A 16909-nucleotide genomic window follows, 5' to 3' on the forward strand; every position below is an offset into this window, starting at 1 on the left:
ATGTCACAGCCCGACATATTTTAAACTGTTAAACGAATCGTTTGTGGTTTTTTTTTCACATTCAAAATGTTATGTTACTGAGAAATACTTATTTAAACCCGAGACTGCTATAACATAGTAGTCTCAGTTAAAACCCATCGAGAAAGAGTGAAAATAGGACAGCTATATCCATATACAGTGATATAATTATATAGTCTGCAGTCAAATAAGCAGTTTACTTGTATCATGTGATTAAAAACAAAATGAAACATTATTCTGAATTATTATTTTAGAAATGTTGTCAACAATTTTAATCTTTAATAAATATTCTGTAATGAAAAATACTTAACTAATGTAAATACATGGCGATGTGACGTAACCGTCAAGAAGACAACAACCCAACTACACAGGTTTCCAAAAAAGAGACATCTAAATATAGATAAAAGGAGATATAGGTAAATACGTAAATGCCGAGACAGCAACCGAACAACACTAATAACTAATAATTTGCTTCGCCAAGCGCAGCTGGATACGACCGCAGAGGTCCAATCTGAACAGTTGGGGCAAAAATGGACACAATATTCGCACTTGATACAGGTCTGAATTTGGATTGTAATTCAATATTTGACACATAATAGGTTTCTGACACAGAATAACTGTAGTCAAAGAACTTAGAATTGGTTACATGATTTGAATTTATATTCAATTTTTGCTTTTTTGCAATACACTATGCTGTTGCGAATTGACCTCCCCCCCCCCCCCCCCCCCCCCTTTTTTTCAAAAAAAAAAATTGAAGGATTTTTCTTTTTGATTTCTGAAATCTTGAGGAGAAAAAATTGTCCCCCTCCCAATGTTTTTTTAACCTCCCCCTCCCCCTTTTTCCAAAAAAAAGTTCTTTCCCCATAATTTCGATTCAAATTTCCAATGGAGTTTGCAACCATAATAACCCATTTAAATACATCATAAAAGTCTTAAAATAGAAAATGACATACATAATCATGGCTAAAATTAATTTACCTTAATCAGCATTTTTAAAATTATTAAAATAGTAACGTCTAAAAACGAATTGACAGCTAATCACCTCAAGACAATACAAAAATTCTTTATACATTATTTAAAAGCAGTGTAAGGGAGGTAATTCAAAGTTGTGTTTGAATTATCTCCCTTACACTGTAATTTGTACTTAAGTAATTGTCCATTAACCAGGACACCCTTGTTTTTTCTCACTTTTTTGCCCCTAATTCCTGAACGGTTTGAGCCATAACCCCATCCCAAACCAATCCTAACCATCCCTTTATGGTATGGAAACTTGTGGTACAATTTCAGAGAGATCCATACACTGTTCCACAAGTTATTGTCATGAAAGTAGAAAAATGCTTATTTGGGCCCCTTTTTGGCCCCTAATTCCTAAACTGTTGGGACCATAACCCTCAAAATCAACCCCGACCTTCCTTTTATGGTTATAAACCTTATGTTTAAATTTCATAGATTTCTATATACTAAAATTTTTGCGGTCGTATAAAAACATCTAGAGGCCAACATTATACATTCTTCGACAATAGCTATAAACAGGTGTCTATACAATATGTAAAGCTCTTAAATACACGGAGAACAAAAGTGTCACTGTGAATGAATAAAGCAGAATGTCTGTCTGAAGATCTGGCATAGTTTTTTATTCCTTCTCTTTTTAATCTACTTAATCTGGAGAAACGATCGACTAACTACCACATCACAGATCATATAACAATCTCCATGTCGTCCCGAGTTTAATCAAGATAAGAATAAATTCAGATGTTGGGTCAAGATGTGTAACAGTAAAATATCGAGCAGTACCCCCTCCCAAACAATTGTGTCATATATATTATCGACATATTTAAAATATCCAACCAATGTATATGTTACAGTACAAATTGGAATTAAGGAGGATCCAGGATAGTACAAATTGGAATTCCAATATCTGCTAGTAGAAATTTAAATATGCAAAATCAAAATTAAAAATCTACTGGTGGAAATAATGGGATATCCAGATTTATACTAGGAGGATTCTGGGTTGTTCAAATTTCTAGTAGGATCTAGAAGTTAACTGAAAAAAAAAACAATAGTTAGTATGATTCTGGATTCTACTGGATTTGTTTTATCTATTATTTTTACTGATGCACTTGATAAGTAGAAAAAAAACCGATAAATTAATAAATATATAAAAATAAGGAGATGTTGAATGCTTTCCAATAATACAACTATCCATTAAGTTCAAATGAAGCGGATATAAGCAATTATAGACAACCGTACGACCTTCAACAAGAAAAACCCATACCGTATAGTCGGCTAAAAAGGTCCCGACATGAAAAATGTGAAACAATTCAATTGAGAATTAATATCAAAATAATTTACGAAAAACAAATATGACAGACACGAACCAACGACAAGCACTGAACTACAGGCTCCTGACTATAGGGATATGAACATTAAGAATGTGGCGGGGTTCAACTCTCCCCTAACATGGGACAGTGGTGTTACAGCACAACATAAGAACAAACTGCAAAAATCAGTTGCAATTTACTTAATTCAGAAGCCGGAACGAGGCACAAAACAACTAACATAACATCAATTGACACAAAGCACCGAAATAATATTGCCACTCTTTAAACAAAATATAGCAAATTACATGAACTTTCCTGACATTTGCTAATACGTGTATTTTGTTTTGGGTATTTCGATAAGCTAGCAAACATTTGACTTTACAACATGAACAAAGTTCAGGGAAACATAGTTTGTGTACATTCACAAGATTGTCATCTAAAATTTAGAATGTTTTGTAAAATTTTGTTACAAATGACATTTAAAAAAAAACTGAATCAATTTTAACTGATAGACATGTACCTCCAACAAAATTTTGGTTTCTGTTAAAATGTCCTTATGATTACTCGGAATTTGCCATAATCGAAGTGTTTAACCATAAATAGTAATCTATAATGTAATCAAATGTTCTGAAATACATGTACACTAAAGTGTCGTTTAAACTTTAAAGGGGAATTAGCAACGAGATATATAAAAAAATAAAATATGATTTTTTTTTTGTTCAATCATTAATGAAAGTGAAGTAGGGAAATAATAATTCGCTTTTAGCAGCCAGTGTAGTTAAATTTTGTCAAAATAAGCTAAGAAACATCTCTGATGAATTATTCACTTGCAAGTGAATAATTCTACCTCATTGAATCCGTATTAATGTGACCTTCAATTTCTCATTGTTCAGTGAAGGCCGTACGGTGACCTATATATAATTGCTGCTTACATGTTATTTGAACTCTGGTGGAAAGTTGTCTCATTGGCAACCATACCATATCTTTTTTTTATTTATCGGTGTGGTTAGTGAACATAACAAACTTTTTTACGCTTAAATAGTTGCTTTTCACTTGTTCTCGACTCACCATAGTTATCACAATAGCTCGTGTGTATCGCTCCTCTCTCAAGTTTTACTCAGTCTGACCAAACTTTATTTTTATGTGTTCATTGTTGGACAATGTTGGAGCTTTGATGATATTTTTTTTTTCTGGAAATTGTTTCAGGCTAAATTATTCTCACCACAAAAGACTCTACATTTGATGTAATCTCTTCGGGGGCATTGCCTCTTTATTATCGGTTCCTTTACTGAATATTTGTTGTGTCCTGAGACATCTTTTGCTGGAATGTCTACCAAAGTGCAGAAGGAAAACTGATGAAAACAAGTATCACCCTTGCATATATGGAACTGCAAGGCTCAATGCTTAATTGACAAATTTTTAGCCATGACGTTATATATTATAAGTTCACAAGAAAAAATTGCATCAATAGTATAACAATAAGAACATAAATTCTGAATCATATCATATTAAAATCATCATAGATCCTACATGAAAAAAGATGGATTACTTTCTGTACTTCTCCGAACATAAATAGATATGTGTAAGTAAAATAAAATTGATAGAAGATTCTGGCCTGGTACTGAAAACTGAAAATGAATAGCTTTGCCCAAGGCAGGATGGACTCGACATGCATATAATATGAATGTCCTACGAAAAGAAGGACAATGCAGAAAATAGATATGAACTAGAGTAAAAAGAAATCGCGGCGAGGTGAATTCGTCTCCTCCGGAAGGGTTGGCATTTCCTACTCCACTATTACAGCAAGTAACCCATCGTATTGCTCTTTGCAAAAAAAAAAAAAAAACACAGAATATAGTACATAAATGGTAGAGGAGTAAATTTGGGTCGATATATGGCATAACCAGGCTGAAAAAAACTGATTTTTGATTTTGACTTTTTGTATTTGATTCATATTTGAATAAATTTAATGCCGCCGATTATATTTCACGGTCTTCACTTTAATTGTTAAAGGAAACATCCTCCCGCTAGCACAAATCTGGATATCCCAATTTCTACTAGTATATATTGGAATTCTAATTCATACTGGATTTTAATGAGAATAAATCAGAATTCCAATTTCTACTAGTAAATATTCTTTCCAGTTTTCATATATATGTTACAATACAAATTGGAATCCAGTAGGATCCAGAATCATCCTAGTGACAAATTTTAGGATCCAGAATCCTCCTAGTGACAAATTGGAATTCCAATATCTACTAGTAGAAATTGGAATTCTGATTAATACTAATTAAAATCCAGTACAAATCAGAATTCCAATACTCTAACGCATAACGGAAAATTAAGTCATTGTACCACACAAGATCGAGATAAAGATGGGATTGTGTGCGGTGCTCTTTCATTTAGGAGAAATCCAAAGAAGTACCTGTTCCCTTTTACGCATGCGTATGTCAATGGCTTCCTATGATTCAAGATGGCGGCATTAAATTGGTGGCTAAGGACACAAACATTTAAACTCAACTCATTTTAAACTTTTTCAAACCAGTGTAAAGTCAAAATGTATGATGGCTTATTTGAGAAAGTGACCACACTACCGACTCTCATTTTGTTTGTTGTCAGTAATGTACAACAAACCTAGAAGTCGATTGACTCTAACAAGAGAGGTACGACAGCCGAAACAAGCAATAAAATAAAACAACACAAATATTTTACAACATTTGTCAACTGTGGATTTTCATTTGAAATAACACTGCCTTTTAAAAGTCTGATGATTCTCTCAGCTCTCAAATTATGGCATCATTCATTATAGAATTTCTTGCAAAGGTGTTATAGACTAGTATTAATCAGGTCAGGAATAACCACCAATTGGTGGATTATACCTCAATTGACGTATAATCCACCAATTGACATATAATGGTATAGACCAATTGAAGTATAATTCTTTGTATTTCAAAGCAAACTATACAACTAAAATGGAGCATTGTTTTCTTATAACCATATTATGGTATGAAAACATGTCAAACATTCCTAGTTAAGTATAGTGACATAACATATTGCATTTAATCAATAATTGTATTTGCAGTTTCTTCTTTTGTTATCTTGTCAATTCTTGATTGGTAAATTTTCCACTAATCACCGGTCAATGGACATCAATACTGTCTTCAGTCATGTGATTATGAGTACAACTCACCAGGTGAATGGAGCTCTTTGTTAATACTTGACTTTCATTATTAAAAGTCAATCATGGTCAATAGTACAGATGTTTTAACAAAAGAATTGTTATCAGTGTTCCAGCTTGAATCTCAGGGCAGAAGGGTGCTAGTTGTCTGAAAGGGCACTTTAGCGTTATAACCCAGATTTTAAGGGCAATGTTGGACAGTGTATAAATTACCTTGAATATTGCTAGGCTCAGCTGGAGAACATTAGTTGCATTTAAACCATATTCAGAAATTAATGTGTTCTTGATGTTGGTTCCAGTAAGAATTTTTTTTCAATAAATTATCATACCATGAAGCAAAGCATATCATTTTGATGTTAATCTAAACAAACTTGTACATTTGGTATGGAAAATAATCATCAGAAATTTCAATGTTTTATAACTTATACCAAAATAAACAAGTAGTTTTGAAAGATGGAGTTATAAATGCAAAATTGAATGTTGAATGTAGTTAAATTATCTACATTTAAATAACTTGTTCAAACATATAGTATATATGTTATTGAGAGTTATTTATTATCATTTGAATTGTTACAAAAAAGTATTTTTAAGTGCACACCAAAGTGCTCCTCAGTAAGGAGTTTTATAAATATAACAGGTGAGACAGGAGATGATCATATTTTATATTGATGCAATAATATATTGCAGAAGGTATAAACAGTTACCTTTTTCTCCATCATTGTTAAAAATAAATTTGTTGAGTGCTCCTATGTCAAGAGGATTATAAAATACAAGAAGTATTAAAAACAGGAAGTGAATCTTGTTATGTTCAAAGTACAATTTTTTTTGATTCCTCTTTAAATTTCGAATTCATACTCATGGTTATGAAACAAAACATTTTTCACCAATTAAGTCAAAACTATGTATGCCTTTAAAATTGTTTAAGATTTTATTTTTTATGTTATGCCTACTGAAATAAATTTTTTCAGGTGTACATGCTGTACATAAACATTACAAATGGATAACATGTGGACATTTCATTCTGTATTAAATATCTAGTATTTGTTCAATTATCTTAAATCCACTAATTATCAGTAAACAATCATTAACAAAGGTGATAAAACTGCCAAAGCACTAGGTATTTAACTTAATCCCATTGTCAGTTAATTAGTGTTACACAATCACAGAATCAGGTAACAATTTTACCGGAAACGCCGGTAGGCATGAAATTTGAAAATTTTATTTTTTTGAAAAGGCAGAGGGGTGCATTCTTTTACTTTGGAGGGCAGAAGGGCGGGGGTAAGGGCACCAAGGGCGGGCCGCCCTTCTATTTAGGGCAGGCGGGAACACTGGTTATACACATGCATTCTCAAGAGATGCAGCAGGCTTTGACAAAACTGAAACTTTAGGAGGATTCAATAATGGTTATAAAATAGGTTGCAAGTTGCAAAATGATGCTCCTATCCCAGACTAGCATTTTATTACAAAAAACTTGCATTATACGTCAATTGGTCTATACCAATATATGTCAATTGGTGGATTATACGTCAATTGAGGTATAGTCCACCAATTGGTGGTTATTCCTGACCTGTTAATATTATGCAGTGAACATGTTTTGTTTGACTTTTGTTGCGATTGGATGTACATGTACAAAATACCCTCAAGTCTGGTATTTCGATTGTCCCTTAAGTCCATTCATTTTATTAACATAACAGTAAATGAGCAGACTTACCATCCAACATTGTACTATAGTATCTATTTTAGGAGCATCACTATCATCCAGTAAGGCCTGGCATCCACTAGATATATTAAGTGCATTTAGTGTTAAATGACCATCAAAATCCCAAAAGGATTTTATCTTTCTGAAACACATAATGCATTTAACTTTTATATATGTAATGGATGCCAGGCCTTACTGGATGATAGTGATGCTCCTAAATAGATACTACTGTATTCTGTAGACCTGTGTCGCTGTTGACACTGGATTGTCTCTTGTATATATTAAGTCTTGCATGTTCAATTTTTAACCCAGGTAAACAACTCACTTGTACTTTAATTATAATTATAGATGGCAACTATATTAATATAAATAAAAAGGGTTAAAAAAATTTACTTAATCAAATAGGTGTGACTCCCGGATAAAATCACACAACAATCGCATTAGTGTTTCTCTATAGACAGAAGAGTTGTCGTTCTTTTCTATTCGACAAGAAAAGTTCTAAATCAATATGTACTGATCCCTTGTTTAAATATAGCTCATGTATAAGTTTTTGTCTAGCCTCTCCATAATTTTCACAAAACAATAAATAATGTTCCACTGTTTCTAATTGACCACATTCACACTTTGGATCTTCATTTGAGTTGATTTTGCTTTGGTAATTTTTAAGGTAGTATCCTGATCTAAAATTTCTAATAATTTTTGATGTTTTATGATCTGGAAAACAAGTGTTAATTTTTCGTTGACATTATAGTGGAAATTATAGTAGAATCTTCCTGTATCAGAATTGTCCCAACGATGTTGCCATTTCTTATTTACTAAAATCCTTGCTGCTGTTTTTATATCTTGTTTTGTAACTGTAATATGGGCTTCATTTTCTATTTCTTTTGCCTCTTTAGCTGCTTCTTTAGCTAGTTTATCAGCTATTACGTATCATCTGACATCTGCATGTCCTGGGATCCATTCAAAATCAATTTTTATTCCATGGTGTTTTTGCATAGATTTAATAAGAGAGATTATTTCATGAGAAGTAGATCTGTGATTTTCAATTTTCCAGTTTAATGATAAAATTCCACGAGCTGATTAACTGAAAGTATTTTTACTTCTATTATGGTTTTATTTTCAATTCTGCTAACATAATCTAAAACTAATTTTATTGCTACAAGCTCTGCTAAAAGAAAAGAACCTCTTTTTGATAATGGTTGTTTTAACTCTGTTTCTTTATTGTTGAATATAACAATTGCACCTGCTCCACAAGGTCCAGGGTTAGACTGCCAAGACCCATCTGTAAATGCAACTACTGTTAAAGGGGATACTGTGTTAAGTTTGTTTAATATTAATTTTTTTCTTGTAATTTCTTGTTCTTTTGTCCTGTTTTTTGAGGAATCCAAAGTGCTTCCATTCATAATTGTATTTAATTCAAATAATACTACTGCACAGGTTAGAGATCTGTACTCAGAGTGGGTCTCATTGGGGTTTAAGCGTGACGCGGGATTGCCGATTTTTTGTAAGCGTGACACTTGAAAGTCAAATTATTGTGCCGTGAAAACGGGAAATGAAGTCTAGCGGGATATGGGAAATTACAAAAAAATGAGAATTGCTTACGTACATAGTGTAAGCGGGATACGGGAATCTGACAAAACAGTAAGCGGGATCCGGGATCAGAACCCCCCACTGAGACCCCCCTCAGAGTAGTTTTTTAGGTGTATGGTCATAAATTTTGGTACGTCATATGAATTCGTACTATGCATGCTTTTTCAATGGAAATTGTGACATTGCAATGCATTCTTAATAGCACGAAAACCCATAAGAAGAGGATAAATACAGCCATTTTTGTCCATTTGTTATGATGAACCTTAAATCTGCCACATATTTTAATTAAAGAAAACAACCCATTTGCAGCCAAAAGAAATAAACTCCTGCTCATATTATGTCAATAGAAACCTCTCCATAGTTGCAGCAATAAGTTGAACGTTCATAATTCTTTAAGATTTTGATTTTTTTGAGTTCTGATAATGAAGAAATTTTTTTTTTTTCTCAGAATGTTTATAAGCAGGTTATCAAATGTTTAGTCTAGTTTATTTGCTAAATTAAAGCAATATGTATGAGACACAAGCAAATCACACTTATGAAGTAAAGGAACAAGCCATAAGATTATGAGTATTGGTAATTTTTCATCAAACTTAACAATTCCAAAAGCCTATATTGTGCGAAAAGTGGTCCTTGCACAGCAAGCTGGACCTCTGTTTAAAGAAATGATAAAGTTTTTTTCTAAGTAAGGATGATTTAATACAAAAAAATCTTGTTTAAGCTTAATTCGTTCATTTTGTCATATAAGTTGTAGATTGCTAACAGTTCAAAATATACTCAAATGTATAGACATACAGAATTACAATTCACATCTGCAGTCAACCTTGTGTTTTTATCAATCATGTCAATACATTGTATCACATTTCAAAAGCATACGAAAACCAAAATAGCCGTTATAATGGTTTAAGAGGATTTTGTAGTTTTGGATGAGACTACAAAATGCATATTATTTAAAAAAATACTCACAAACTCTTTTGTTGGTTTTGTTGCTGTTTAATTTGAAGTGTTTTAATGATTAACATTGGTTTTATTTTATTGCAGACTAACATACATACAACTAACTCATTAGCCTCCTTACAAATAGTTCCTACAGTTAGTAGTGGTAACTTACAAAGTTCGCTTTTCTCAAGACACACAGTAAGTTTTATGTCTCAATTAAAAAGAAGAAATTGACTGAAGTCAGGTGTTTTTATGACTTACTAGATAAGTTTCATGTATATGTACATTTTTGTAGCAGCTCTTGATTATCTTTGATCTCTAGAGACAGGTAAAATTTAATTGTAAGTTTGAAGTCTTCACTGGACAGTAACAAGTGAAAAAAGTAGTACTGTAAATTCAGAAATTATTGCATGCATTCATTATTGTGATTTTTGAAGAATAGACAAAAATGTGAGATTAATTATTACGATTTCTGGTTAAATCTGCATTGTTGAGATATATGTATCAGATATCAGAATGAGAGTTCTTATTATTGCAATAATCACCAAGTTGCATTATTCGCATGAATAAAAACCTCGCAATAATTTCTGAATTTACATTGATTCAAACACGTTATTGTTTCTATAAACATAATAAATACACTTTGGGCATACATGTAGGTCCCTGATGTAAAATTCTAAATGATACAGTGAACATATAATTTCAGAAAATTATACATAGTTCAACATTCCTTCATTTGTGTTAAATTTGAGAAAAATTAAAAATCATGATAATATGCACACTTAATAAGGCATAATTTATGTACAAGCAACAAATAGCAATGTACCTAACTAAATTGTATCAGGTTTAAAGATGTTTTACAACTGAAAAAATTGAGGGGTTTTCGGACAGAAATGTTATTTTGTTTTTAAAAAACTCATCTATAAAGTAGGGTTAAAACCAAATTGTTACAATGGTTAAATGTTGATAACTAAATCTAGGAGAATCATATCAGGACAATACAAAAACACAGTATTTGTTTAACAATATGCCTTTAATACCATGAATATACTCAGAGTAAAAACAAAGCTTTCCAAACTGCAGTTTTTAATATTTCAATCTCAATTGTTACTAATTTAACTAAATATAACTTTTTAAGAAAAGTGTTATGCCTCTCCATTAGATGGAGGAGGTGTTAATTGTTACTTTAGTCTATCTATGATTTAAATATCTGAATATAATCTTCCTGTTTTGTTTGGATTTATTAACTTAAAATGATGATCTTTAGTTTAATTCTAAAAAAAAATACTGACACCTTTGAATACAGAGTTAGGTTGTCTGATTGATTCAAGCTTGTAGTTTTTGAGTTATGGCCCTTGGGATTTGGAGAATACTACAACAAGTAGCTGTAATAATTTTCTCCTGAACAATAACTTATACTTCAGCAGGGGATTCAGGTGGAGGTGTAAAAAGTGTATGCCCCTCTTTAATCAGAAAAAGATAAAATTCTCAAAAAAAAATGTGCCTTGCTAAATGGTCTGACCAGTATTTTGAAGTTTCATTTAGGCAGCAAAAACACAGGTCAAACAATAGTTACTAATACTGCTTTAAAAAATGCTTGTAGTAAGATAAAACTTCTAAATTCTGCTGATATCCATGTCATACCTTTCAACACTGATATTGGCTGCTGTACATTTAGGCAAATTTCTCACAGCAATATCAAGAACATTACAATCTTCTTTTGCTTTAAGGTATTAAAGATTTGTTCTGTGATTGGTGGCCATGATAACTACAGAAAATGTTAACTACATTTTTAAGCTGTATATATTGAGACAATCTTTCATGGACACTTACTCCTTATATACATATAACACAATGACTGAATATACAAATCTCATCTGTGTCAGTTGGTGAAAAATAACCCTTTTTCATAAAAGTGGTCTATTTTTCTCCCCTCACTTAAACCAGAAATTTCTAGAATTAAGTTAAAGAATTTACAACATATACTGGTAAGTAAGTTTGTTGCAGTCTATGAAAAAAAAACCCTTTCCTTATTCTCAAGTGTGATCTGATGACAGTTATACTTAATCAAAGTATGAACCTGAATTTAACCTATTTGATGATATTACTGTTATTATTTTAATTAAGTATATTTATATTAATATTTATGCAGTTATGCAAAGTTAACAAACAAATACGTAATAGAGAAGATTCTTAAAAATCTCTAAATAAACTTAAATTACTATATACATGTAGTAAGTATATTATTAATGGTTGAATTCAAAATAGATTAAATAAATGCTTGATAAATCATTCTAAATGAGTAAAGAAAACTAAAGAGGATTTCCTTTTAAATTATTAATGTATATTTAATAGTAATTCAAACTCTTTTATTTTTTGGGTCAGATAAACTAGGAAAATGTACAAGTAAAACATAAAGTTAGTTTATTAATATTTTATTTATGCATTGTCATTTTGAGCTACCTACAGAACTTTGTAAAACTTTAGTCAATGGTAATAAAATACATGTAGTTTTGTTTGAATGACATAGAGTATTTAAAGTTTACATGAGAAGAACATATATACAATGGGAGTTTTAAATTAGGTTTTTTTCTTACAGCTGCAAAGTTTGATTTAATTATTCAGCTAAAAACAATTAAGATTATTAGTTCATGAAAGAAATTCATTACATATGAAAAAATGGACAAAATTATGCTATAACTTTGAAGTTTTGAGACATTTTGTTAAAGGTGAATCCATTTGTGATTTGAATTGTAAAATAAGACAATGAAAAATAAGGTAAGAACAGACTCATAGAAATGTTCCAATGTTTCAAATGTACTTCAGAAATTTATTCAATTTCAACAGCTAAGATAATCATTTTAATTTGACATGCTTACACACTAAAAAGTAATATGATAAGAACTATGGTATAGATATGTACATTTTTTTTACCTATATATGCTCTAAAAACCACTACCATCTTATAATGTTTGTTGTGTCACAAAATCATATTTTTACAGAATGGTGTATTCCCATGATGTGTGAAGTCCTAACTATTGTTTAAGATAAACCATATTACAGTACATTTGAAATGATATACAAAATCTTCAGTTTGATTGGTCTGTTGAGAATTTTGTATCAGATAATATTTCATCTGTTAACATATGTTGTGGCGCATAGTCCATTATTGAAGTCTGTAAATTGACTCTTTAATATCTAATTTGTTAATTTTGTTAAGTTTGGTAGCCGTCTCATTATTGTTTATCTCAAATATCCTTTTACTCACATTAAACCATTAACATTTATTTCATTCTTTAAATCTTAAGTTTTTGGTAGCTGAATGTACTTTAACATTTCACTGTTAAGTCGCTTGATGTAACTTATATGATTTACTTTTAATTTGATAAGATTGCTTTTTGCACTAATTTTAAGTTAAAAAAGTGACTTCAAATGTAAAAAAAAAATGTAGATCTGTAAATACTGTAAAAGACTAGTAATCTTTTTGAAGTTAGAATTTGAATATGCAGTTGATATGTTATATAGTGTACTTCCAGCAACATTAAATTCAATTATAAGTTTCCCCCTCTCCCTATATGAATATACATGCATGTATATATTTTAGGAATGGAGAGTAAATATTCAAATATGAAGGTGAAAATAAACCGAATTGAGATTTTTGTTGATCAGAAGGAATTAGGTGCAAAGGTATAAAGCTCCTGGTTCATCCTGTCTACACATCAAATCCATTTACACAGATTTAAATTTATAGTGGATTTCTCCTGACCCATTTTACCTTCCTCTTTTTCCCTCCATTTTTTTTTTATACATCAAGGGTTACTAAAATGTTTTTTTTAATCATTTATTAATTTGGGTAATTCCCCTTAACTATTCTACATATTTTCATACCAACTGACTATAGGTATATATGATATTTTTTGTTTTATTGTAGTGAAATATCAATTTATGTTAATTTTAATATTAGAATTTAGAGACTTTTTAATTAATTGGTAGTGGATATATAGTTTTTATCAGAGTTACTTCCCTTATATTACTGGTTACTGCAATTGTAGCAGCATGAGGTTAAAAATATACATACATTTATGCATGGCCAATGTAGGCATATCATTTATAGTTTATTCAGCTGTTCTTAGGAAATATTGACTATTTGTTCATCTGTTCTTGGAAAATATAAAAAGTTAGTTCATCTGATCTTGGAAAATATCATGAAATTCTATTTATGACAGGCTACCTACACTGTATGTGTAATGCTGCATTTGTTATTTGAAATGTAGAAATAAGGATATAGTTCAGGTGACAGTACATGAAATGAAATAATATAAAAAAGAGTATTTAAAAAAACAAACACACACATTGTTTTTAATCTTTTATTTTCAGACAGTAAAATATATATCAAATTTAAATAGAAATTTAGAATACAAGTTTGTATTACATGATATTCAATTTAATTCTGTTACATTTGACCTTTTCATTTTGAAATTTTTTAGCAAAAGTTTGATAAGAGCACTGTACAGCCTCAAGACCAAGTGATATTTCGTCCAACACAGATTGTACCCAGTGATGTAAACATGAAGCGCTACACTCACCAAGGTACTCCGGATTTTGCGTTGAATCAATTTGCAGGTAAAAAGAAATGATCAGCAGAATAGAGAAAAAGAATTTAGATGATTCAAGTAGTTACTAGTATTGATAGTTAGAACAGTTCATAAATGGGTTTTCTAGAATTTTGTGTTTATTTGTGGTGGTAGACATGGTTTATTTAATTGCACTTTATGTACTTATATTTAGGTATAAGTCATTAAGCTGATAAATTCCTCAGTATAAACCATATCCTGTTCTGCAAAGGTAAATTATTGTAATATGCAAGAATTATTTTGGCTTCACCCTCCCCCCCCCCCCCCCCCAAAAAAAAAAAATAATAAAAGAAAAATAATATGTACATGTAATTTTGAACCATTGTTACATAACATTGAGGCATACTGAATAATTTGACGATATTTATAAATATATATCTTTCATAAAAATTGCAGTTCTCTCACTAGTTACAGTACATTATTAATTGATTCTTGGTAAAAAGATTATTTAAATTGAATTCAATAGATCATTCTCTCCAGTGTTCTCCCCAGATATTTCATTTAGCATCCTGGAAAACAGGGAAATTTGAAAAACCATCTTGTTTCTAAAAATTATAGCATCACATCCATAACATAATCTATAAGAAAACCACTTCAGATAGCATCACATACAAGAAATATAGCATCACATTACCATGATGCTATAAGGCCCTGGGGAGAACACTGCTCTCTTTCTTATAACACAATTGATTTCATAATCAACTGTTATAAGATGACGTCTTTAAATTAATACCTACTACTACAGTTCATTCCTTTCTCTTTAGAAATGTAAAGCTCTCTGTTTTTGATACAGAGTTGTGGGACTTTATTTTATCTTCAGCATCATGGTAATATGAAGCTATCAGAAAAGAGTTTCAAGTAGATTTTGTTATGGATATGATGATATATTTTCTCAAAAGAAAGATGCTATTTCTAAATCCCAATTTACCAGAAGTGTGTATTAAATGTATGGGGAGAACACTGAATAAACAATATTTAATAAGTGGGTTACTGTAAACCAACTTATTTTCACGGATACTTTATTTCGTGTCTCGCCCTTTCTAGCCAAGTTCGCAACAGTTTAATTTCAAGATTTTTATACTCACACGATCAGATGTATTTACATAAGAACAGATCCAAGTTTTACATATTTGCCATGATTTATATTTGCATTATTTTTCTTCTCTCAAAGTCTTGTAAATAAATCGCTTGCAAAAATTAGTTGGTTTAAAGTATTTGTTAAGGCTTTATGTCAGTCTGGAATATTGCATGACCTTGACCTCTTTTCACTACTTCAGTGGTAATGTAAAATTTCATATGCTGGTCTGATCCATACTGACTTTATATAATATATATATATATGTCTGTCTAAATTAGGTTGAAAAGATGTTGTATGTGAAGTCTTTGTATGTAATGAACATATGGATTTGATGGGTTTTGATTTGACCTTGACATCAGTTGAGAGTTCATTGCTTTAAAAAAAAAAATCATTTTGTTGCCTGAAGAAACTTTTAGAAATTACTTTGTCCTCTAAAAGCTAGTGTCTATGTACTGATGTAGCAAGGTTTCAGGGACAAATGAATATAGTGTAATCTTTTAAATGACAGAAAACTAGTCTAGGCTATAAAAAAAAAAAAAAAAATTACAAAAATGAACTGCAAAATTTTAAGACAACGTTTTCAAAAGAGAAAATTTTGAAACGACTTAAACCAAACATGACTTAAAATGTATAATATGTATAAAATGACTGTGAAAAACATTTATAGTGGATGTAATTTTTCATGCCCTTAATATTTTTTTATTGAAAATAAAAAAGAAGAATGGGTAGGCTATAATGATATTTATTTAAACTACAGGTTCAGATCAAAAACCAACTGGTAAGATAAAATTTCTTTTGTTGTAGTATGCACTAATTTTCTAGATGGTGAAGTGTAGCATGATAATAAACTTGGGTTATCTCCCTTGACATGTAAATAGACTATTTTCATTCTGTCAACTTTTGACTACGGAGTATATAATTTTTTGACAAGTTACATACTCTGTGGTAAGATGTACTGATACTCAGGCAAGTAGGAGCAATTAAAAAATGTAAAATCAAGCTTATAATCGTTGCAATTTTGGGAAAAAAATCAACTGTTTTCTGATCATTTTGTTGTGTATAGAAAACATATAACAGTTAATTTTTCCCCATAATTGTACCAAATGTAAGCTTGATTTTACTTCTTATAGTTGCTCTTACTTGACAGAGTACCAGTGACCAGTTTCATAACAAATCTTATGACGAAAGTTTATTGCAAGTTATGAACAATTCAGTGTACGTACAATTAACTTTAGTCGTAATTATAAGCTTTTGTGAAACTGATCACTGACTGTAGTGTATTACCAAAGTTTAGGTAACCTGTCGAAAAATTATAAACTCCTGAGTCAAAAGTGGGTAATATGAAAATGGTCTATTAATAAAGTAGACTGATTTGGAAATTTGATATTAACTTTCTGTAGCAGCATGTTGCTATGATCTTCACTTGGTATACTTACATAGTTCTCAAACTTTCTA

General features: G+C 30.7%; 1 protein-coding gene across 4 annotated transcripts in view; it reads left to right on the plus strand.

Moving 5' to 3' along the window:
- The first annotated feature begins 4786 nt into the window (after positions 1 to 4786).
- Positions 4787 to 16909, plus strand: part of LOC127735043 (leucine-rich repeat-containing protein 49-like) — a 98013-nt gene continuing 85890 nt past the window's right edge. Inside the window, exons 1-4 of one of the 4 annotated variants that reach the window (XM_052245138.1) lie at positions 4787 to 5002; positions 9845 to 9940; positions 14230 to 14365; positions 16212 to 16232. In XM_052245138.1, the coding sequence (XP_052101098.1) occupies positions 4961 to 5002; positions 9845 to 9940; positions 14230 to 14365; positions 16212 to 16232 (295 nt within the window). In that variant the 5' untranslated portion in view covers positions 4787 to 4960. The remainder of the gene's footprint in view (positions 5003 to 9844; positions 9941 to 14229; positions 14366 to 16211; positions 16233 to 16909) is intronic. The other 3 variants (XM_052245141.1, XM_052245139.1, XM_052245140.1) reach the window with 3 other exon arrangements.

Source organism: Mytilus californianus, unplaced genomic scaffold (assembly GCF_021869535.1).
Source record: "Mytilus californianus isolate M0D057914Y unplaced genomic scaffold, xbMytCali1.0.p SCAF_3, whole genome shotgun sequence".
Taxonomy (NCBI): domain Eukaryota; kingdom Metazoa; phylum Mollusca; class Bivalvia; order Mytilida; family Mytilidae; genus Mytilus; species Mytilus californianus.